General features: G+C 36.6%; 1 protein-coding gene across 3 annotated transcripts in view; it reads right to left on the reverse strand.

Moving 5' to 3' along the window:
* PARD3B (par-3 family cell polarity regulator beta) overlaps positions 1–24,088 on the reverse strand; it is a 977,181-nt gene that overhangs the window by 832,548 nt on the left and 120,545 nt on the right. For 2 of the 3 annotated variants that reach the window (XR_009055026.1, XM_057744363.1), the window contains exon 2: positions 15,436–15,537. Coding sequence is in view for 1 of the 3 variants with exons in the window: in XM_057744363.1 (XP_057600346.1) it covers positions 15,436–15,537 (102 nt within the window). In the remaining 2 variants the exon portion in view is untranslated. Of the gene's footprint in view, positions 1–15,435; positions 15,538–24,088 lie in introns of those variants that run through there. The other variant, XM_057744365.1, reaches the window with a different exon arrangement.

A 24,088-nucleotide genomic window follows, 5' to 3' on the forward strand; every position in this document is an offset into this window, starting at 1 on the left:
TTTAACCTATATGGGTTTCATAATTACACAGCTTGAAATCCTCATCAGAAAATCTGTCTGCTCCTGAAATTCAAATCATTTTGTAATCTTGAATAATGCATGGCAACTCTACAGAAATTAAAACATTTCATAAAAGTAAAGAAATTCACAACCTATTTTTTTTGCAACAGCATAAAGTAACGGAAATAAATTAGTTGTCACTTCCTTCAAGTCCCCAGCCCGTCCCCTCTCCCCACACATCCCATCTCTTTAACAACGTTTTACAAAACCCGCATAATGGGTCCGGATTCACGGCACAAACACTTTCTACATGAGCCAGTGCAGATACAATTCAGAGTTCCAGAAAAATACCATAGGCATGGAAAAACAAAATTTTTTTCCAAAACACAATGGTTATGAACTTGGCTTTAGAGATCCAAGTCTGATTCCTGACTCAGCCAGAGACTGGCTCTGTGACAGTGGGCGAAGTCATTTTCCTACAATATCCTCCAATTAAAATATATCTTGTTTTTAAAATTTACCTACAGTAACTATGGTGATTATTAACCATAATTATAGCAAAAACTCAAACAGGAAGCAAAAAGGGTCTTCAAAATTCCCAAACAAGCAGAGAACACTATGATGACATTACAAATCACCTTTCAAAAAATAAACACAGAAAAATAAGGTGTTAAATCAAAGGAAAGCATGTTACTGTACCCATTTTGTATGAAACGTACTTAAAATTTATATTTGAATATGTATATAAAATTTATATGGCCATTTTTAAATTATGATTACTTCTACTTGATGTGATTTCAGATAACTTTGACATTCTTTGTATTCTACTGTATTCTAAATGTTTTTAACTTAACAGGTATTAACACTTTTAGTAGTAAATAGTTTTAAGTAATTTTAGAACAAAGGAAAAAAACCTACACAGAAGCCTCTTCAAAACTCCTATGTCGGGCTTCCTAGGTGGCTCAGTGGTCAAGAATCCACCTGCCAATGCAGGGGACACGGGTTTGATCCCTGCTCCAGGAAGATCCCACATGCCGCGGAGCAACTAAGCCTGTGCACCACAACTATTGAGCCTGAACTTTAGAGCCTGTGAGCCACAACTATTGAGCCCATGTGCTGCAACTACTGAAGCCCACGCACCTAGAGCCCGTGCTCCGCAACAAAGAGAAGCCACGGCAGTGAGAAGCCTGCGCACCACAACGAAGAGTAGCCCCCACTCACTGCAACTAAAGAAAGCCCGCGCACAGCAAAAAGACCCAACACAGCCAATAAAATAAATAAATTAAAAAAAAAACACTCCTATGTCTCACAACCTTTTATTCTTAAAATACTGTTTGTCTTGACACTGTGTGTCACTCAAATGCAACAAGAAAGTCACATATAAAACTTGTCCGGGCTTAGATGAATTCTTAAAACATTTAGACTATACTTTAAACACTACAACCAAGACACTGGCATCTTCCCAAAGTAAATGGTGAGGAGTACGAAGCGGATGCCAGGTTTTACGCATGCTTGCAGCTCCAGATCTAATGGACAGTGAAAGGAGATATTTTAAAACAATGATTTGGCTCAAGTATTAATCAACTAGATGTCATAATAAAAGATTGTGTGTCAAAAATTCAGTCCATGGCTGCATTCCTCTCCTTATATGGAGACACTATCAAATTTTTTTAATCTATGTTATTTCTTTCATATAAAATATAATACTGTTAAAATGGTGCTCAGCATATTCCAGACATAATTTTCACTGTATAAACATTACATTTTCATATAAAGTTCTACCTAAAAATTTAAAAATCTCTTAACCCCAAATTATCGTGTTTACCTTTGGTGACATTAGGCCATCAGACTCTATTGTTGAAGAAAAGAAACATTTTTCCATTTAAGAGAAAAATACTTAGTTTTGGAAAAATCTAAGCAACATGTTGAATTAAGTTACCAGGAAACAGACTTCCATAAGTATTCATTTCAATAAATCTGATGTTCATTTTCAGCTTCTGACTTCCAATGAACAGCAAAGATTTAAAGAACAGTACCTCAGGATGTTTAATATTCTACTTTTATTTGAATATTCATTTCAAATAACAATATAGCAAGAAATATACAAGTTCTCAGTCCAAGTTTTCTTGAAACATGCCAACTTGATAAATCTTCTGTTTGTGTGTATACACACAAAAGATACTAAAGTTTAAAATTAAAACTTGGCTAACCAACCATTCCATATTTTAATGCATTATATATGAGCACAAGATTCATCTCAGATTGAAGTCTCTGTCGAGTGCAAAATATTTCACCCATTATGTTCAATCATTGCAGTTAAACACTTACCTTCCTTAAATAGTAGTTTCTACTTGGGGAAGAGACATCTAAATAGTTTGAGTGTTTATGCCTTTGACACTAGGTCTCCCTAAGGAAATGTCAACATTACTTTATCATTTTTCTATCACTTTCTTATTCATATTATTCTTTGTTGCTTGTTTTATTTTGACGCTTATCACAGCACTTCTTTTTTCCAAGTCATCAGCACTCTGAATCTGCAAATTATTTTTCTAACCAATCACATTCATTCCCCCACTTGCAGCACATACACAGCATTCTTACAAACCTGTCGAGAGTCTTTCCCTCACTTAGCCTTCAATCTTCCTAAATACCCGTAAATATTCCATGCAGTTTGGGGAAAGGGGCAAGTTCTGCACCTTACTCAAGGAACTCTGACTTTAACTGCCATGTAGCTCCTTAAGAATGATCACCATTTAAATGTCAATAAAAAGATCACTGTTTTTATATTACATGGATATGAAATGCATTGACTATATCACAAAAAAATATTCCCAACACCCATGCTCTGAGCACTCACTGTCTTAGGGACACAAAAAAATCCCCATTCTGTCCTATTTAGGGGCTCAGGGCACCCTGGCAGTCTCTGGGCTGCCCTTGTTACACCAAGATACCGCTTTAAAACTTGGGTAAGGGATAAGAGAAGAAGAACCATCCGTCAGGTCTAGGGCTCCACATGTCAGGACAAGGGCTCCATCTCTCTCCAGATGATTTAAGAAAACTATGATAAATAGCAAATGTCTTCCCTGCTTAGAGGCAGCAGGAGCATTAGCCACCTTACCGTCTCACGCCACTGGAGGATTATTCAGATTCCTATACTTCACTCCAAGTGCTGGCAAATTTCTTAAACTGCCTGAGTCTTGCTTTGTTTTTTAATTTGTTTGCTTTAAACATTTGCTTCAGTTTCTTGATGTAAATATTGTATCTAGTTAAAAAGAAATCCCAATATTTCAAGATTAGCACCAAATGTTGATTCCACATTGTTAAAATAAAAATTAGAAAGACTAGACCAAGAAAAGATTCCTGAGAAAGATAGCCTTCATGTTCCTCTGTAAGACACACAATCTACTTAAGTTTTAAGTATCTAAGAAAGCCAAAACCAAAACTCTTTCCGATTTCCCTATCTCTATGATATTAGCTGTCCATATATATGTTTTGAAAGAGTTACTAAAGTGAGAATTTATAAGAAACATAAAACTAATAGTTTAATATCATAAATTATTTCCTTCTAGGAAAAATGTAAACAATAATCGTAGGTAATAAAGAATTTAAAATAAGACGACGTAATTCTCAGCAAATGGAAAAATTCCCAATTAATCTTGCCAGTTCAATCAAAGTCATGCAAACTAACTAAATGAAATACACATCTTAATCTTAGGGGCTTAATTCTCTCACCAGCAAGTCAAAAAATTCTGAAAGGAACAAAATAACTTGGCAACACTATGAAATAAAGTAAGAAAAGTTTTCAAATTTAAGATATATAGAACTAAAATAGGGAAGAACAAATACATCCCAACCAAGCAGGAATAAAAAGTAGAAAAAGCGAGCCCAAACTCCTATAATTGTGGGTAACAACTGGGAAACTCTGATCTGTGAGTCACAGAAAAATGCAACTGAAACAGGCTTAAATATAAATAAATGGCTCTTGTAACTGGACGTCCCAATTAGGATCGACTTCAGAGTTGACTAAATCCACTGGCTCAGAGGCCATGTCCCTGAGATGCCCTGGGTGTTAGCTCTCCTCCCACAATGGTTTCCACCTCATGCTGGAAGCTAGAGGATTGCAGTGGTTCCAAGCCTCAAAATAGAACAGAATTCAGAGAAAACCTCTCCCACGAGATAAAAAGAAATTTTCCAGAAAGCCTCAGCACACCTCTCCTTGAGCATCTTTGGCACATAGAATCACATCACCATTCTCAAAGTACAGCTGACCTTTGAAGAACAAGAGTTTGAACTGTGCAGGTCCACTTACACGTGTTCCCCCGCCACCCCACCAAAAAAAAAAAAAAATTATAGAGAACTACATGATCCACAGTTGGTTGAATCCTTAGATGTGGAACCATGGAAACTGAGGCCAACATTGGGACCTGCGAATTGGTGGATTTTGGTATCTGCAGTGGGTCCTGGAATCAACCCCCCCCCCTCCAGATATGGAGGGATGATTATAATCACTGGTACAGGGAAGTGGATCACAGATGAAGGCCCACAAGACTCAGTCTTAGAGGTGGGTGGACGTACGGAAAAAAACATTTGAGACAGAGAGAGACCTGAACAGAACTGGAGCTCCCCTAGGAAGGGGAGAGTGGGAATGGGTGCCAGGTAAGCAGACAACACTGCACAATGATCAGCTGCACAGGCCGACCCCATACTTCTAGACTGAAATGCATGCCTCATAGGCTCGTAATTGGCCTGTGGATGGTCTAATTAAACTCTGAATCTAAAAGCAGAATTCCTGGCAAAGGTCTGCTCAACTCTTGCTTATGTAGCCTCAGTGACTGAGAGTCCATGCTTTATAAAGCAGCACCCGCTTCACTGAAGAACTAGTCCTTATATTGAGCTGAAATACTTCCTTAAAACTTCATTGGCCAACTTCTTGGGACAGCAATAAATGCATTTATTCCTTCTTTTCTATGATCACCCAGATATCTGAGGACAGTTGGCAGGTTCCCTTCAACCTTCTCAAGCGCATCCAGGTTTTGCAGTATTAGCAACATTAGGTAGTACCAATAAATCACCCCAGAGCTTTGGAAAATTGTATTTAAATGGGCTATTTAGAACACCACACGATACCATGTTAGGCTCATTTCGAATTTATACACAGTGGCTGCACTCAGCTAGCCACCTAGAAAATCAAGTTCTCACCCTGTTATCAATTACGGACTAATAGATTCTACAACTTTTTATTTATATACAGCTGCATATTTCAGATTGGTGAGCTATGAGAACCATCTCAAATCATGTTATTCTGCAATCTTTCTGCTCTGTTTATAGTTAAGTATTATGTAAATATGTGTTTCACTTGTGACATATTTTGAATTGAGATTAATGAAGATATTAAATACGAACAGGCTTCTGTGCTATTTTGTTCCTCTGATTAAAGTCTGCACAAGGAGGCTTTCTTCTTTATTGCTAAGGAAATGTCACTTGATCCTTCAAAATTGATTCATAACATCAAAAGAAGGGAAGCTAAAAAGAGAACTTAAAAAGTTAAAGCAGCAAATACGAAGTTCAGTAATCCTACCAAAATTCTCTAAGTGAAGCTTCTATATTCATGATGGGAAAGTACACTTCATCTTTAAACAGAAAATTATATACCTATAGGACTTTAAAAAGCTACAATTTAAAAAGTTTAAGGAAATTAAATATTCTTATTTACTAAAAATTTATCTGTAGATGTAAGTCATTGGTAAATGTAATTTGGAACAAGTACCTCAACAGACGTATCATAAACATTAATGCAATTCCAAAAGTAGCCCCCCAAAAGTCCATTACAATGTAGCTAATCAATAATATACAGTGAGTTTGAGCTCCTGAAAACAAAAGAACCAGCATCGTAAAACAACCAGCATTGTAAACGATTAACAAAGAGTTTGGTACAGAGCTATTCCCATGAAACTGCTGAATAGATAACATCTCTTGGTGAAAATACCAAGGAACTAAATAGTTGCTTAAGCTTCATGGGCCACTTGTGAGTACTGCGCATCTACCTCTGTTGACCTGTTTCATTTTGTTTCTTAAATCATGAGATTCCAGGTATTCAGGTGCTTTTCTTTCCGTAACTTTATCTTATTTCTTGAGATCTCTCTACCCTAAAACAGAGACACCCCACCTCCTTCAAAGTACAGCCTAGCTCCTTTACATTTTAAGAACCTACTGGTAATTATTAAGGACTAAGTAGTGAACACACACACACAAATGTTATCAAGGTTCCAGAATCGTGTTAGCTCTGGGAAACTGTCATCATACTATAGTTTATGCTTTCCTTGTGTGTACTCGGAAGCCCTGATATCTTTGCTTCCCACCCATTAAATTTCTAAGGGTAAATTCAATCTTCCTCCTTTTAGTAACCTGCCTCTCCCTGTAATTCTCACCTCTGTCCTCTTTCCTAGTTAAAAAGGTCCCTTTCTCCCTCATTGAACACCTCATTGGATGACAGAAGAGAAGACTGTTCTCTTTTCCCATAACCAGCCTCCTTCCTTCCAAACTTCTCTCCCATTCCTCTCCTCTGGCTCACTGTTCTTACAACGTGGCAAGTCCCTCCTGGACTACAAGTAAACATCTGCTTAAATACCTCTGGACAGCTGCTACAGGGAATAAGGGCAAAATTCTGTAAGTTCTTGGTACAACATACTTCAAAGTGTTACCATGCACTTAATTTCATTTGATCCTCCAACCAACAGTGTGTGGTTGGTGGGACAGCAGTATGTGATTTTTAAAATGAGAAAAATGAGGTTGAAAGAGGTTAGAGTAATAATATGAAAAACCTGGGCTCAAATTGCCAAAGCCCAGTGCTCTCCCACATAATACTTTAGAATATTCCTTTAGTAAAGCTGAACTCAGCTAGATACTAGGGGGATGCAACCTGATTAATTCTGTACACACTTACCTATTGATGATGTGGTGCTCAATCAGCAACCAGAGGCATTTACATTTTTCAAAGAAGATGTTTTATAACTTAAGTAGCTTTGTATTTGGTGTAATTTTAGTATCTTAATGAGATTGCCATTTGTACATTATCAAGTCAAAAATAGACGTATTTAAAAAAAAAAATAATCGTCACGTAACTCTTGGGCATGGATACACGTATACAAATACCCTCAAAAGAAGCTATTGCAAGAGAGAACATTAGTAGAATTGGGTCCAGTAACATATGGCTAAAGTCATGCTGTAAAGGAAGAAATGCTCATTGATTTTTTTTAGAATCATATATCCCAAGTAAAGGATTATTATAATCTCTAGTTTTATTGCCTTTTTCCCTCCAACCAAACTTGAAGTTTTACACATATGTGAAAATTTTTCTTATGTTTTACTCTTGACTGTACTCAAATGCCCAGCTAAATTAACAGCACTATCAAGCTTGATAATTTCTTTCCTACCCCCAGTGAAACCTTTGCATCACAGATGTACACAGCAAAGAAGCACACTCAGGGCAAATGTACACATCCCCCCCCCCCAACCCCGTCCCACACATCTGCACTCAGATCCTCTCTCTCTCTCATTCTCTCTCTCTCTCTCACACACACACACTATCATTGCCAAGCAAGTAAACTGCAGAAGGCACCAGGGAGAACATATCGGACACGGCCATCACCTGGATTACTTTGCCTTAAGTTACTCTCTCCCAACACCATTTGTCTTTGCCATAGTAAGGTCACAAAGGCATTGATTCCAAAGTGCTCCTCTGGGGTTGAAACATACCTACAAACTGCATCCTAATAAAATATTTAAAAGACACAACATAGTTCGGTGGAAGAAAAAAGATGGACAATTAAACCTTCAATTCTAGTTGTAACTATCATTAACTAAAAACAAATGTTTATTAAACACCAGGCCATCGGTGAGAAGTCCAGGTGTTACATATTTGAAAAGACTATCCCAGTCCTAAAGGAGTATACAAGACATTTGCAGAGACAAAACTAAGACTTAAGAAGTTAAACCATAATACAATTCTTCAGAATTTCAAGATGGTAATTGATAAATGTTACTAGGCTTGAATATATTTTTTAAAAGACCACTTAATGATTTCTATAAAATTACAGAGTGACAGAGAATTCATTCAGAATTAGGACAGTCTGCAAACAAACTAGAAAAAAAAAGACAATTTGACCTGGATCTTGAGAGACTGCTAAGAATTGAGCAGTAGGAATACACATTCTTTATATGTATAAAGTACTTTATAATTTCACTATTTTCACATGCAACTTCTCAACCTTCCCAAGGAAAAACACTAGCATTTAGAGTAGTTAAATGACTTGCTCAAGACCTGAAAACATTCATACATGTACTTATTCACTCGCCCCTTCTATGCCACTCCACAGCCACCTCAGCAGTGATGAAGTGCCAGACACCTGGAACACAGCAGCGAGCAAAACCAAGCCCCGCTCCTCATGGAGCTTTCATTCTCTAAAATACAGAATGGATCCTGCACAGGCAGGGAGCAGGGACAAGGACACTCCAGACAAGTGGAACATTAAGCAAGCCATGAAGCAAGCAAGCACATGGTACCTAATAGTCAGTAGAGTAGTTTCATTCTTGTTGAGATTTGAGGATGAGTTTGAGAAAGATAGTCTGGAGGCATTGTGAGACCTCTGAATACAATGTGGTCATGAGCTTCAGGCTTTCTTTAGTATACACTGGAAGGAATGGTATCACTTAAGCAATACTTTAGGGATAACGTAACCTACATTAATAACAGTAGTAGTATGTTAATTATAATAGCAGCTAACACTTACTGATGACTCACTACAAGCCAGGTACTCTCCTAAACACTTCATGTATTAACCTATAAAATTAGTACTATTTTAGCTCCAAGTGCCCACAAGGAAACTAAGGACAAGAAGGTTAAGCTGCCCAAAGCCAACGGATGGCAGAGCCAAGAGATGAATTGACTCTGCCTGTCCAGAACCCAAACTCTCAGCCACTTTGTGTCTCAGTGCACCTGTGGCAAAGAACAGCTGAGGGGTGTGGAGGGAGAGAAAAGACTACCAATTCCTTATCAACTAAGTAATCCAGCCTGAGATTTTACTTTAGATTTAAATTTGGTAGCTGTAGACATGCAAAGAGAACAGATACATGAATCAGGTAAAAAGAATACATCAGATTAAATATTTTTTAAATAACTGCAAGTTCAAGCCTGGAAGCCTAGGAAAAGATGCTCCTATTGACAGGAATAAGGATGTCAGTGGAGGAAGCCAACCTGGAGCGGGAAATTGAGCAGTTTTGATCAGCATCAGATGTTATTTGGATCCCAGGGAGGAAATGCAGGAATGGACTCAGTAAAGAAATCAGCTGGAAATGTGGAGTCCTGTAAACTATTCTTGGTTCAGACATTTCTCCTATGCAAGATGATGGGGTTAGGGTACATGATTGCTGAGGTCTCTTCTGGTTCCATAATTCTATAATTTTGTAATTCTATAAGCAAAGAGTACTCTTTAAAAGTTTGAGATGGAATTTCTTGGTCAAGATAATCCTTTTGGGCTTCTGTACTTATTTCTGAAACATTCTCCAAATTTCCTTTCAAGTGTGTTTTCAAAACTTCAACAACTTTGAGCCAAAGAAAAACAACCCCCAAATACCATATTCTGATTTGTTAAAAATCAAGGGCTTGAAGTAAGTATTTCTCCTTGAAATGAGATTTTAACAGACAAAATTAGGACTGAAAAATGAAGTCATTAATCCAGGACCTTTTTTTAAGGAGTCTAACAATTTAGCATCCCCTATCCCCAGAAAAACACAATATATCTCATAAATTGTTCAACCACATACTGAAAAAGTCATATACTTTATCACCACCAGCCAATAGCCTTGCAACCAGTGAGCAGGAAGAGGGGAAGAAGTCTAAACAAAAACAGTGTTACAAATGCAGAGATTTTGCTTTAGCCCTTTAAGACTTACAAAAGCATAGGTAATCATCAGTGTGGTTGGTGACCATGAAGAAACGACAACCACTAGTTAAAATATAAATGCTGGTTGTACTATCCACGACTGTGTCTGTGAGTTGTCCTAAAAATGTAGTAAAAATACATAATCAGGAAGTATCTCCTGTGAGCTGGTTTCTAGGCAGCCAGGGACTCCACTAGAGGGCAACAGAGTGTGCTCAAAAAACAATGTGGGCTTAAGGACTGAGTATCTGGTCCTAGGTCACTAGTTCACTGTGCAAACCAGTCTCCAGTTCAAAACAGCATTAGATCCCTAAATGTTTCTTGTATTATCAAACAATATGTCCTGATAAAAGGATTCTCATTTTAAAATTAGTCATATTGGCACTTTCATTTCCCAAATAATAGTATTAATCTAAATGTTTAATCATAATAAAATATCTTCCTATAAAACTTTAATGTAATAACTTTCAAAAATTTAAGGTTTTTAAAAAACATGTACTATAAAAGTTTGATATTTTAGTATTTAAATTTTAAACATTTAATTGTCACATCAAAACATACAGGTAAAACTGCACTAATCACACTACCAAAATATTATTATTGATGTAACAGTTAACATCTGAGTGCTAAACTACATACCATTCTGGACTTAAGCCTTTTTATAGTTTATGTAGTTTTCCTATACTGACCCTGTAAAACTAACTTTATATCGGTTTTACAAATGGGTAAATGAAGAGTGAAGAAACATGCCCAAGCACACACAACTAATAAAGGATAAAGCTGAACTGAAACTAATATCTGAGGACCAGATTTCACAGGTGATCCAGGGGGCCAACCCACCCTCGCTGGAGTGCAGGAGAACCACTAGCATCTCTCCAAAATGAACCCCTATGATAGTCAAAGATAGAAACATTCTCCCTATGTACTTTACCGCATAATATAATTATACTTTTGTATATTTAATAAAACCATGACAGTAATTCGGTTTACATAATAGAAGTTATATATTGCCATATTTCAGTATTGTATTGCAATTGTGTTCTATAACCAACTCAAGAAATAGTAAAGACAATTAACTAGGAAAACAATAATTTAAAAAGTTCAATACTCAGAGGTTCTCACACTCGAAAATATGAGTGAACATTAAGCATTACAGTGGATTATTAAGCATCAGTCTTTAGATTTCTTAGGGCTTTTACATAGTCCAACGAGAAACTGATGAGTATTACACAGCTCTTGGGTGTGGCACTGAAATGACTGCCATACAAGATAAGACAACAGCCTAGCTATTGAAATGTTTAACATCCAGGGCCCCAAAGGCTTACCCAATAAATTAAAAATCAATTTGTTATGGATTTTGGAAGGAATGCAAAGAGCAATCAACTGATCTGAAGTATATTTTCCCCATCCTATAGGATCTTAAAAGTGGAGTTAGTATGAAACTCGAGAAGACCGTCATCACTTTACAAGTTTAAAATAGGATAGGCGACAGTGTATTAACGTCCTATTGCTGCTATAACACTCACCTCTTCAAACGAGACAAATTCATCTTACAGTTCTGGAGGTGAGAAGTCTGAAATGGGTCTCACTGGGCTAAAATCAAGATGTCAACAGGACTGTGTTCTAAGTATGGGAGAAGCTGTTCCCTTGCCTTTTCCAGCTTCTAGAAGCTGCCTACATTTCTCTGGCTGCATTTTCAAAGCCAGCATTGGCCAGTTGACACTTTCTCATACTGTATTTCTCTAACCCTGACTCTCCTGCTTTCCTCTTTTATTTATAAGGATCCTTGTGTTTACATGTAAATAGTCCAAGATAATCTCATTTTAAGGTCTTTCACTTAATTACATCTGCAAAGACCCTTTGCTATGTAACACAGATACAGGTTCTGAGCTTTAGGATGTAGATATCTTTGGGGGCCCTGCCTACCACAGATAGCACAGTATACAGTGTCCTGCATAGTGCACACTATACATGTGAAACAGTACACAGCGGTTAGGCTCCAAATGTATTCTACAAGTCCATTTGGAATTAAACTGTACCTGGATTGAGTAATCCAGATCCTGGAAAAGGAGATACGAGAGAAAGCAACAGAGGTAGAACTGGTAGGCTTTGCAGGAAATGAGATGCAGGCTGCAGGCACAGAGAGCTGAAGTTTACCACACATGCATGGCATACTAGTTCTGAATTAATGTTGTTCTTCTCCATAGTTCTATTACATAACTTTTCTTAATAATGGCGGTACCTGTGTAAGAGCAAATTCATGCTTATTGAAGAATTTTCATAATTAGAAATCATAGATACAAACCCCCAACACCCTGCCCTGGCATACTGTAGAAGAACAAAATAGAGTGTGAAAATTTAAATTCTAGGTTCCAGAGGCTGAATCTGCCACTTAGTACCTGTGTGATCTTCGGCAAGTGACAGGATTTCTGTGAACTGTTCTCAGAAATCAACAACGGGGACCACACACAGCCCCTGCCTGCACAGCTGCTCTAAAGTTACGTAGAATACGTAAGCGCCAGAGACGTTCTGGGCCACTGCTAGCGTTCAATGAAATGTTAAGTCATGACTGCGTGAACTAAGTCAGTAGCCTTGAGCAGCCAGGGAAGAGACACGCGTGTAAAGTTGTCAATTCCTAGTCCTATAGGATCCATAGAACTTGAACCCAACTGATACGTAAACCTGAAGAATCTTGATAATGATGGTCCTAAACAGATAATTAAGTTTTAGCACAACGTTTTACACAAATACTAGTTATCATAAGATGCAAAATGCCAAAGCTGCTCCAATAATATTTTGATAAAATGTAGGCCAGAAATAGTGCAACATGGCAAAAACTTGGTTCTCCTGTAAAGGGGCTGTAATGGGAAATCAAGTTAAAATAAAACAAAACCCCCCAAAGAGACACCGTATATACATCATGCACTGTGTTGGCCAAAGGAATAACAGAAGACCAAAGATAAACCACTTCCCATACCAGAAATTTTGAGTGTCATTTCTTTAGAAAATCGACTAAAATCTACTAGCCCCGTGTCTGACTTTTAAGTAGAATACCATTTTACCTCTAACCTCAGTCTCTACTGAAGTGTACTGGTTGGCTTTTTCATACACTACATAAATAGCTTCAGCCTACACTGCTTTCTAATTCTAAATTTCTGTTTTTCCTGCCTCATCCTTTCCAGCTAGGCCATCAATGGTTCCTAATGCCACTTCTCAACTGTAGTCAGAGTCTTTCCTGGAGCTGAGGTATGTGGGCCTTAGCACAAGGATTACAGACATTCACCCATGCCTCTTTGGGCTTCCTTCTCTCTATACTGAAAATGTAAGAGATGATGAGGTAACCAATGTGAACAACAGAAGAGCTGTAGTTTTATCTAAGCTCAATACTGTCTCAAAGGATGTTGGGGGAGTTTGAAACATCACTAAACATCCACAAGCATCATTTATAATTACTTCTTAATCTACTGACCAAAAAGAAAGGTTAAAAAGTCTGGCAGAAACTTTTTTCCATGCTAGACAAATGGACTATAAGGAAATTTTAAGACTGCAGAGAAAGTCAGAAATTAAAATAAATAAGTAATGCTGTCTTTTTCACTTTCAAGATTTTAAAAAAAGAAAAAAAAAGGAGGTACAATTACTTCTGGCAATATCAAAAGTCTCATCAACTCTGCAGAACAATACCCCTTAGGCTTCACCTAGCAGTGTTAAAGTGGATTAAAGGAATAGGTAAAACTGTATCCAAACAGTACCAATTCTTTGCTAGGATTTTAACTATCTCGCTTCTCTACCTTATTTAGTAAGGGCGGGGTGAAGTCCTTTAAAAAAGATTATGTGTAATAAAGCTGTTTCTGTGTCTAGTGAATGGATTATGGTTACAAAGTGCAAGGCCAAGACAGTTAAAAATAATTCTCTAAAAGGAAGAGCTCTATAGGACAAATGATTTCCCTGGGCACTGTTCATGAAATCATCCTTCCTGTAAAGAGTTCTAGGATGAGGCGAGACGTTTTCCTCTGGCCCTTCTTAAACTTGCCACATTTCAGCTTTTCATTTTAATACACTGGACATCAGTTAAAGTTGAGATGGGAAGACCTTCTTCATTAGTAAGCAACCCAAATACCTAGAGTATTTCAAAGAAAGAAGGTGCTGTAGAGAAGAAAAAAGTAAAAAAGGGAATAACAGAAGTGAAAGTTCTCCTCTTGTGTTATGAAGGCAAATATTACATTATTATTTACCACGAGACCAAAAAATACGAAGTGTGCATCAAAATCACACACAGCAAGAATCAACTGTAGAGAGGAAAGCTTTCTTTTCTGCGCTCACATGTTCTTTGAGAATTGAGTTTGGATAAAATACTGTACCAGATATTATTAATACAATGATCAAAAAGGAATTAAAACCTCTCAGTCCATGTCCTCTAGGAGCTTACAACCTATTTAGGGAGATAAGTTCCTTATGAAATGACTAATTAAAATGCAAGCAAACGAGGGTTGAATTCCAACAGAAAACAGGGAAAATAAATGTACAGAATGTCTGCAAAGACTAATGTAAATTTCAACAGTCCAAAAAGATCTTATGGGAATGGAAAAATGCAAATTTTATCTAAGTTCAATAAAGCAGTTATTTATATTCCAATCCAGTTGATTAAAACACCCAAATACCCCTACCCCCCCGCCCCGAGATTGTAAGAAAACAATATGGAGGAACATGTTTACAGACTTAAATTAGTCTAGAATTAACAGCCTCAGGATGCACAGCACAAGAAACTCAGAAGCAAGGATCTCTCAGGGAAAGCTGCAGTTCAACTCTGGAGAACACAGAAGCCATTGATCAGAGAAGCCCAACACAGATGCAGTAAAAAATGATACATCTCTACAGCAGTAGGCCAGCGTATCGCATATGAATAGTTTACTTTTATACCTTTTTCAGTTTAGCATCAGAAGACTAATGCCATTAAAACAAGATATTTGCCATGGGATTATTCCCACGGACGTAGCAAAACATGTTCAAACTTTTTGAAATATTCAAGTCAGTGTTTTTCACTTTAGCTATAAAAACAAAAACCACCACTCAAGACAGTTGCTTGCCAGCTACAAAGTCATAAGACTTTGCTCCCCATTGTACACTCTCCTACGAAACACATTCAAATCTCAGGCATTAAGTTGAATATTAATGGGCCAAGAATAAACTCCAGAGCCAACGATCACAATGAGAACTCCAACAGCCTCAGAGCCTGACACTAATTTACTGAGGCGTATCAGGAACTCTTGGGAATGAAGTGTCTGCTAATTAGGCCACCATGAACAGGCTCTCGAACCTCAACAAAGTTTTTCCAAGCATCTGATGATGAACTTTGATTTATGGGCTGTCTAGGTGAAACTCGAACAGATGGTATCTTTTAACAATAATTGACACATGAATTTGTTAAGGATCTCAATCTCTGGAAAAACATTTGGCTCTATAGAGGAAAACAAAGAAGAACATTTTTAAAGTCATCTACCTTATCTTTGTCTTCAACGACATCTGCCAAGACATCATCTGGATCCAGGATTCCTCCATCTGTATATTCTAAGTGATGAATCTTCACCCAGTACCCAGGATCCTGTCGTAGAACAACCAAGAACTTTCATGACTAAAACTCTTTTTAAAAAGTAAAATACATTTTAATTTCAAAAATAGACTCATTAGAAATATGCTCTAGCAATAATAAAATGTTTAAACACCTAAAACAAATGTTATCTGTTTATTTGGATAAGTTTGTGGCATGTTTATCTTGTTTAACTTAAGTCAGTAAATCAAAGTATACATATTTTATTAGTTTTCCTGGAAGATAAATGGCAATGGAAAAATAAATTGCCCCCATCATTTCTAAAGCAGATTCAAGGAGTTCTGAATAACCTTCAATTTAGGTAATCCCAAGAATAATCTGGAAAAGAAAGATCTTCTCGAGGGTACTTTCTGAAATTGGGGATTAGAAATTCAAACAGATCCTAAAGCTGCAGGGAAAAAAATCAAAAGGCAGCAATCTGTGATGGTAATAGCTACCACCTCAGATATACAAATGCAATGAGAGGACCAATGTCCTCTTCAACATTTTGTATCTCTGTGCTGTGCACATATCCTCACCTCTAAGATTGGTAATGACATCTGAAGCAAGAACTCCAGCACTGATTTCCAGTCCCTGAAGCATGGCAGCAACTAGAACAGTGTGCACAGTCAAGTGGCAAGGGAGCGTGGGGGAGTATCACTGAACTGGGATTATGATTTAGGAGATTTCGAAGCATTGCTTTTTAAAAATTGCTTAGGAGTGTAAGGCTTAAGGAAAGGAATTACGTTCTCAATTTGATATGTAGCTAGATACTCTGCTCTGATCCAGCTCACTTATATACTGCCTATTTCTGGAAAAGATATGAAAGTGAACCATTATAACAATAAGAAAATGAACCAATGAATAAAGAAAAACATTAGCTATCATCAATTGGGTTCTGTGATGCTTAGAAAGTCCCTCAGTGTGGGAAACTTTTGAGCTATGAGCATCCAGTATCCACTAAGAGAATAGATAGCAGTTTGTGAGAAGACATAGGAATTTTTCTAGGATAAAGCTCTAAGACTTTACTATCAATACAGGAATCTTTGTAAAGAGTAAGCCCTAACCTAAACCACAGAATTCAATTGCAGCTTTACAAAAGCTAATAGAAATGGTTGCTATATAGCCTTCTCTTTAGCTGTCCCCCAGTAAAAGGCAAGGCATACTACTAAACAATAATTCTTTTAAAGCAACTATTCGGAGGGCTACTGATATGTGGCTCAAGTACATAGCTTTTCAGTAATTGACTTGATAAAGTGATAGGCTTAAAAAATCCAAAGGAATCCTCCTTAGGTAATCTTTCGACATTTCAAAATTAAGTTTTCTATAGAGCATCTAAAGAGCGATTCCAAATAGAATGAAAGGAATTTATTTTGCTTCTAATACTAGGCTTTTGGGTGGAAACACTAATGATTTATGAGGAAACAGCCCAATTCTATTTTGCTCAGATAGAGATCACAAAGCTCTAAGCAGTGACTATACAACCAGGTAAGAAAAACATCCACAGCTCAGATTCTTTCACCAAAGAGCTTTGCCAACTCAAGGATAATCGTGCTATAAAAGGTAAGCTAAGTACAACAGACTAGGTTCTAACTAGGGAAGATACTGTGGTAGACAAAACACTACATGTAAAGGCCACTGGAATATACAGAAAAGAGCGCAAAATAAAACTGCCCCCATAATCTTCCAGAATTATATCTTTTTGGTATGGCCATACTACAAGCAATGTATTTCTCCTAATCTACACAGGATTTCTGGCTGAAATTTGTAGAATATTACATTTTTCCTCATAAAAAGTCCTTCTTACCAAAAGAGTTCCATTTCTTTCATTTCCATTACTTCCATTGAGTTGGGTTTTGATATATTACAGCTCTGTAGGTGAAATCTGTTGATTTTAACCACATTTATAAAAGGTGATGTATTCTAAAGAGTTGCTTTTTTATATTCAATTATTTAAATCAGACATCAAGTTGTCTGGTTTTTTTCTCATACTGTTTGTAAAAGATTTTATCACCTACGACTAAGGTAAACCCTCAACAACTGCGGTATAAGTTAAAGCATACCTCTCTCTTCCTGCCCAGAGAGAAGAAAACCAAAGACTCAGATTTACACTAGGGAAACTCAGGAAATAGCAGGGGACAGGATATGATCAGCGGCAAAGGGAACAGCAGACAAGTGGCAGCAAGATGGGCTGTTAAGTCACATAGCACTCCTCCCTCACACACACGTGTAGGATCTAAGACCTGGAAAATCAGGCACAGGAGTTGAAACTAAGATATTTATCTCTAGTTTTGTTTCAAAAGAGTACAGAAACTTAAGTTTTACAAACTTAAATCGAGCGAAAAAGTAACTTGATACATTTTGGAATCACGTATTCAAATTCAATGCAAAAAAACAAAATTTAAGTGAACCACATGGTGCCAGAACATAAAAAGACTCTTTGCGATTTTAGCTTTATTCTACATTGATAATGCCATTTTATACACTCCGAAGGAAAGAGTAGACTAGTGACAAGCAGACATCTAATGCTGAACAAAAACCAACAAGCTGTATGAAAGCAGTCTCAGAGTTAATATTTCGCACATCAAGAGAGGTAAATCAGCACAGTATGTACTAACTGATTCTGTCCCCATGGCATTTTGGCCATAGTGCTGTAGATCACTTTAAGAATGTACACACAATATTAGCAGCCAACAAGCCATCATAAGACCATAAATTTACCCTGACTCCTTTATGCATGTAAAAATTTCAACCATTACATCGCAGTCAACATTTTGCATTTCATTTACTCGGTTTTATTACCATCATGAATAAAACTGATCAAACATGAAAAGATGTTCACATATATATCTTCATTCACCCAATTAATCACTTGGAAAAGTTTACTCTATTTTTCATAATCGTGACATTTAATCTACCTTTATATTGCACAAATATCTATAATATGCATAACTTTTCAATTATTTTGAAAATATCTAAAGTATGCATGCTATGCAATACATTGTATTACACTACTAGGATCGTTACAGCATTGAAAAATAACAATATACATTATGTTTCCTCTACTTCTGATAGTATCTTATTCATTTTTTAAATAATGCACAGTTAACTTAAACCCTAGTGGAATTGGAAACTAAAAATTGTCTACAAGGATGAATTGGAAAATGGAAAAAAAAAAAGGCACACATTATGGAAAGAAGACAGTTACAGGGTACTTTTAATGATCAATGTAGAAATTGTTCCCAACAGGCACTGACATGAACAGCAACAGATATCCTTCGCTGTGGGCAGATGGCATAAAATTTGACTCCATACCCTAGAAAATTTATAGCAGCCAAAGTTTTAAAGAACAATAATTTTCCATCTGCACTATGTAGAGGAGTAGACTGGCAAGCCAGATACTACAACGTTGTGACTACCAAGCACTGAGATTATGTCAATGATCAAGAGAGGGTTTCTAAGCAAAATGCCTGTGGTACAGGGGAAAGACAGCCTGCATGGCAGCAAGGTCCAAAAGTGAAGAGGAGAGCGCTGTGAAGGAAAAGCCAAAGGGTGCAGAAGGGCTGTGTTTATCAGTGGGCTGTGTTTACGGTGCTCAATAATGTAACTAGGTTCTTGGGAGCTTCATGTTTTCACAAGAAAAATCTTACCCACTGGAAGACAAGAATAATTATAAAATGGAACTTAATGGAAAATTAGAATTTTCCTTGTAGAATTTAACTTCATGAATTTGGTGGAATGTATCCATAAAATGAGATTTCACCATTTTCAACATCATCTTCATAGCAGATCATTTGTTTTTGTGCCTACTATAAGCCAGGTGCAATAGGTACTGCATGTTTATACGGTTAACTTGTTTATCTTCCAACTGCCTTGTCAAATAGTTATCAATCCATTTTACAGATGAGGAAAACAAGGCATGAGTAGGCGAAATGACTTAACGAAGATCAAATGCTTACTAGACAGCAGAGCCAAGGTGCATTTTTTAAACACAGAAAATACTTTTAAAGAACTTAACAAAAAAGCACAATTACCCAAAAACGGAATCAGATGCATTTCTATCTACTAAGTAAATGGATCCAGGCAAGTCATCATTATTCTGGGCCTCTGTTGCTTCATCATTAGTGAATCTGGTGCCCTCTGCACAGGGCACCACATGGAGGTCAAAGTATAGGGGACACAAGGGGGCCATAATGGAAGACCCCAAAGTCTTTGTGTTAGTGTGTCCTGTGTTTCACAAGTGAGAGAAGCTTCAGACCATAATTGCTCATGATCATGAAATTAAAGGTTTGGGAAGCAATGGTAAAAAGAATAGAAAGAGAGATCGAGGTATCAGAAGTTGCACAGAGAATTGTGAATTTTTTATGCACGTGCACATTTTAACTAACTACTTCTATCATAATCCTCCGGGGTTACTATCCCTTCTACCCAAGACCAAAAGAGAATCTGATGCCCCAGAATGCACCCAGGAAACAAAGCGGTGAGAGCAGGTCTGGAGACTCTGCCAGGCAGAAAGGAGGAGTCTGTGAATAACCAACCACAGACAGTGTAGGGAAGAACAAGAGTTCCCAAAAACGATGCCTGAGCAAAACCTAGCAGAGCAGCACTGACACCTGAAAGGGAAGAATTAAGCCAGAAAAGGCAGTACTGACTATAGAGCTTATTACGATCTGGCCCTGACTTCAGAACAGGCCTCCACCTTACTGAGATAGATCAAGCCCAAACTTGAGAAAAGATTAGGAGAGGAATATGAGCTGATGCCACTTTAATCAACGATGTTTCCAAAGAATCCAGGAGAACTAGAACAAGACCAAGGGTTTTCATGCTGGATTGCAAATAATAATACCTGGTGAACTCAGCAACAGAATTATAAACCTCAATTTATACATAAAGTGAAGGTGAATCAATCAATCTGTAAATTCATGCCCAGTTTTAAAAATCTTTGATCCTACCAACAGAAACTTGACATAGCCATACTAACATCAGATAAAGGAGACTTCAAGAAATATTACTAACGATAAACAAGGACATTTCATAATAATATAAGGATCAATCCAACTGGAAGAAAACAATTCTAAATCTGTATGTACGCAATAACATAACTTCAATACATACACTGCAAAAATGGACAGGTATTTTAAAAAGCCACATATGAATTCACAATCACAGTTGGGAGACTTTTGATAGGAAACAAAAAAAGTCAGTAAAATATAAATGTGAACAACACAATTAACAAAGTAACCTTATTTATTTATATCACATACATACAAAACACTAAACCCCAAAAGACTAGAAAACACATTCTTTACAAGTACACATGGAATATTTACCAAATTTCAGAAGTTTAGAATCATTCAGAATATGATCTCTGATCATAGTGGATTCAATTACAAAAAGAGATCTTGAAAATGCTTGGCTGTTTAGAAATTAAGAAATAAAGCTATAAATAATACATAGATAAAAAATGGAATTAGAAAATAGTTTATAACTTAAAAATAATGAAAATAACAAAAGATATGGGATGCAGCTAAAGCAGTGCCCAGTGGAAGAGTTATGGCCTTTACTGAACATATGAGCAACACAGAAAAGCCAAAGTAAAGAAGGTAGAAAAGAGGGCTTCCTAGGTGGTGCAATGGTTGAGAATCCGCCTGCCAATGCAGGGGACACAGGTTCGATCCCTGCTCCAGGAAGATCCCACATGCCGCGGAGCAACTATGCCTGTGCACCACAACTATTGAGCCTGTGCGTTAGAGCCCGTGAGCCACAACTATTGAGACCATGTGCTGCAACTACTGAAGCCCAGGCACACAGAGCCCGTGCTCTGCAACAAGAGAAGCCACGGCAATGAGGAGCCTGCACACCCCACCCACCGCAACTAAAAAGAAAGCCCCTGCACAGCAAAAAAACAAACAAACAAACAAAGGCAGAAAAGAATGGCAAAGACAGAAAGAAGGAGAAGGAAATAAAGAGCAAAATAATCATTGAGTTAATATAAAACAAATCTAAATCAAAGTTGAATCCATAACAGGTTTGATAAAATTGATAAGTACCTACGCTGACTGATAAAGAAAAAAGAGAAAATATGAATTTGCAGTATTAAGGAGGAAAAAGATAAGCAATAGCAGCACAGATCTCACAGATACTAAGAGGACATTGTAAAAACTCTTAGGCCTCTAAAACTGACAATTTATATAAAATAAACAAATTCTTTGAAAAATATAACTTGCCAAAACTGACAATTAAAAAGAGAAAATATACATGGAAAACAGTAATGGAGGCTCCTTAAAAAAACTAAAAATACAGCTTCCATATGATCCAGCAATCCCACTCCTGGGATGAAAACTAATTAAAAAAGATACATGCACCCCAATGTTCACAGTGGCACTATTTACAGTAGCCAAGACATGGAAGCAACCTAAGTCCATCAACAGATGAATGAATGGATAAAGAAGATGTGGTACAAATATACAATGGAATACTATTCAGCCATAAAAAAGTATGAAATATTGCATATGCAGCAACAATGGATGGACCTAGAGATTATCATACTAAGTGAAGTAAATCAGAGAGAGAAAGACAAATCTCATATGATATCACTTATATGTGGAAATCTAAAAAATACAAATGAACTTACAAGACATTAATAGACTCACAGAGATAGGAAATAAACATATGATTACGAAAGGGAAAGGGGGAGGAAAGAGAAAATGGGATTATGGGAACCAACAGATGCACACCATTATATACAAAATAAACAAGGATTTACTGTATAGCACAGGGAACTATATTCAATATCTTGTAATAACCTATAATGGAAAATAATCTGAAAAATATATATATGTATAACTGAATCACTTTGCTGTATACCTGAAACTAACACAATATCATAAATCAACCATACTTCAAGAAAAAAATAGAAAATATAAATTAAAAGCCAACAATTAAAACATTTAATCTATTATCTTAAAACTTTCCCATAAAGAAAATACCAGGCTCAGATTACTTCACAGATAATATCTTCCTACTGTTTAAGGAAGAAATAGTATTAATCTAATAAAATACTTTTGAAAACCAGAAAAAAGAAACTTTACCCATCTCATTTTATGAGGACAGCATAACATTGATACCAACACCTTACAAGGACATTACAAGGAAATGATAAAAAATTACAAAAATTTGCATATGGATACATATCCAAAACTCTTAATAAAACATTTGTAAATCAAATCTGATGATGTTTATAAAGGATAACACATCATGACCATGTGGGATTTATTCCAGTAATGTAAGAGTGATTTAAAATTCAAAAATCAACCAAGGTTATTCACCAAAGTAATACTGGAGATGAAGGATAAAAATTATATGATCACTACAAAGACTGCAACACTACAAAGACTGCAGGTGAGAATATTCACCACCAATTCACAATTCCTTCTCAGCAAACGAGGTAAACCTCTAACTAAACAAGGCAAGAACAATTTTTTGTAAAATAGTAACAATTATAATAGCATCAAAAAATCAGATATTTAGGAATAAACCTAACAAAAATGTGTAAAGTGTCTATGCTAAAACATAAAATATTAGGAAAAATTTAAAAAGTGTTTTATGGATTGAAAAACTCAAAAGTGTGAAGACTTTGATCTTGCCCAAATTGATGAGGTTAGGGTTAGGATTGTGAGGATTTGGGACAATCAGAATTCTCAGACCCTGAAGATGTAAGTATAAATTTATACAGTTATTTTGGAAAATACTGGCAGTATCTGAACATAAACACTGCATAGAGCTGAACATAAACCTCCACATAGCTTAGCAGTTCCACTCCCAGGTATATATCCAGAAGAAGTAAGTATATAGAATTACCAAAAGACACATACTAGAACATTCATAGCAGGATTATTCCTAATACTTAAAATCTGGAAATAATGCAAATATTCATCACCAATAGAATGGACAAATCCCATGTCCATGCAGTGGAATACTAAACATCAGCAAAAATAAACAAACTACAGTTTTAAACTATATGGGTGAATCTCACAGTATAGCATTGATCAAAAAGAGACTAATACCAAAAAAATTACATACTAAATAATTCCATGTATAATAAGCTCAAAAACAGGCCATATTAATTCACAGTGTCAGAAGTCAGGAGACTGGTTACCCCTGAAGAGGGGAAGGGCAGTGAGTGAAAGATACACAAAGGGGCTTCTGGAGCAATATTCTATTTCTTGATGTGTATGCTGGCTATAATTATTTGTACACTTTTCTGTATGAGTGTTATACTTCTAAAACTTTACATAAAAACGAAAGGAACTTTTTGTTTCAAAAACTGATTTCTTTTTTCCAACTGAAATACCTAATGGTTCCCTTCACAAATGACATCTCTACAGATAAACAAATGCAGATCATTAAAAAGCTGTTTAGAACAAGTTTCCTTAGAAGTAAAAGAACAAATCCTAAGGCAAATAAATGTAGGAGTCCCCACAGATGGGGAAGCCAGGTTACTCCACCAACAGAACAGGCAACTCAGTGACCACCAGTTACTCAAATGCGCTAAGACCTACAGAAG

This window comes from Hippopotamus amphibius, chromosome 8, assembly GCF_030028045.1.
Source record: "Hippopotamus amphibius kiboko isolate mHipAmp2 chromosome 8, mHipAmp2.hap2, whole genome shotgun sequence".
In the NCBI taxonomy this organism is placed as follows: Eukaryota; Metazoa; Chordata; class Mammalia; order Artiodactyla; family Hippopotamidae; genus Hippopotamus; species Hippopotamus amphibius.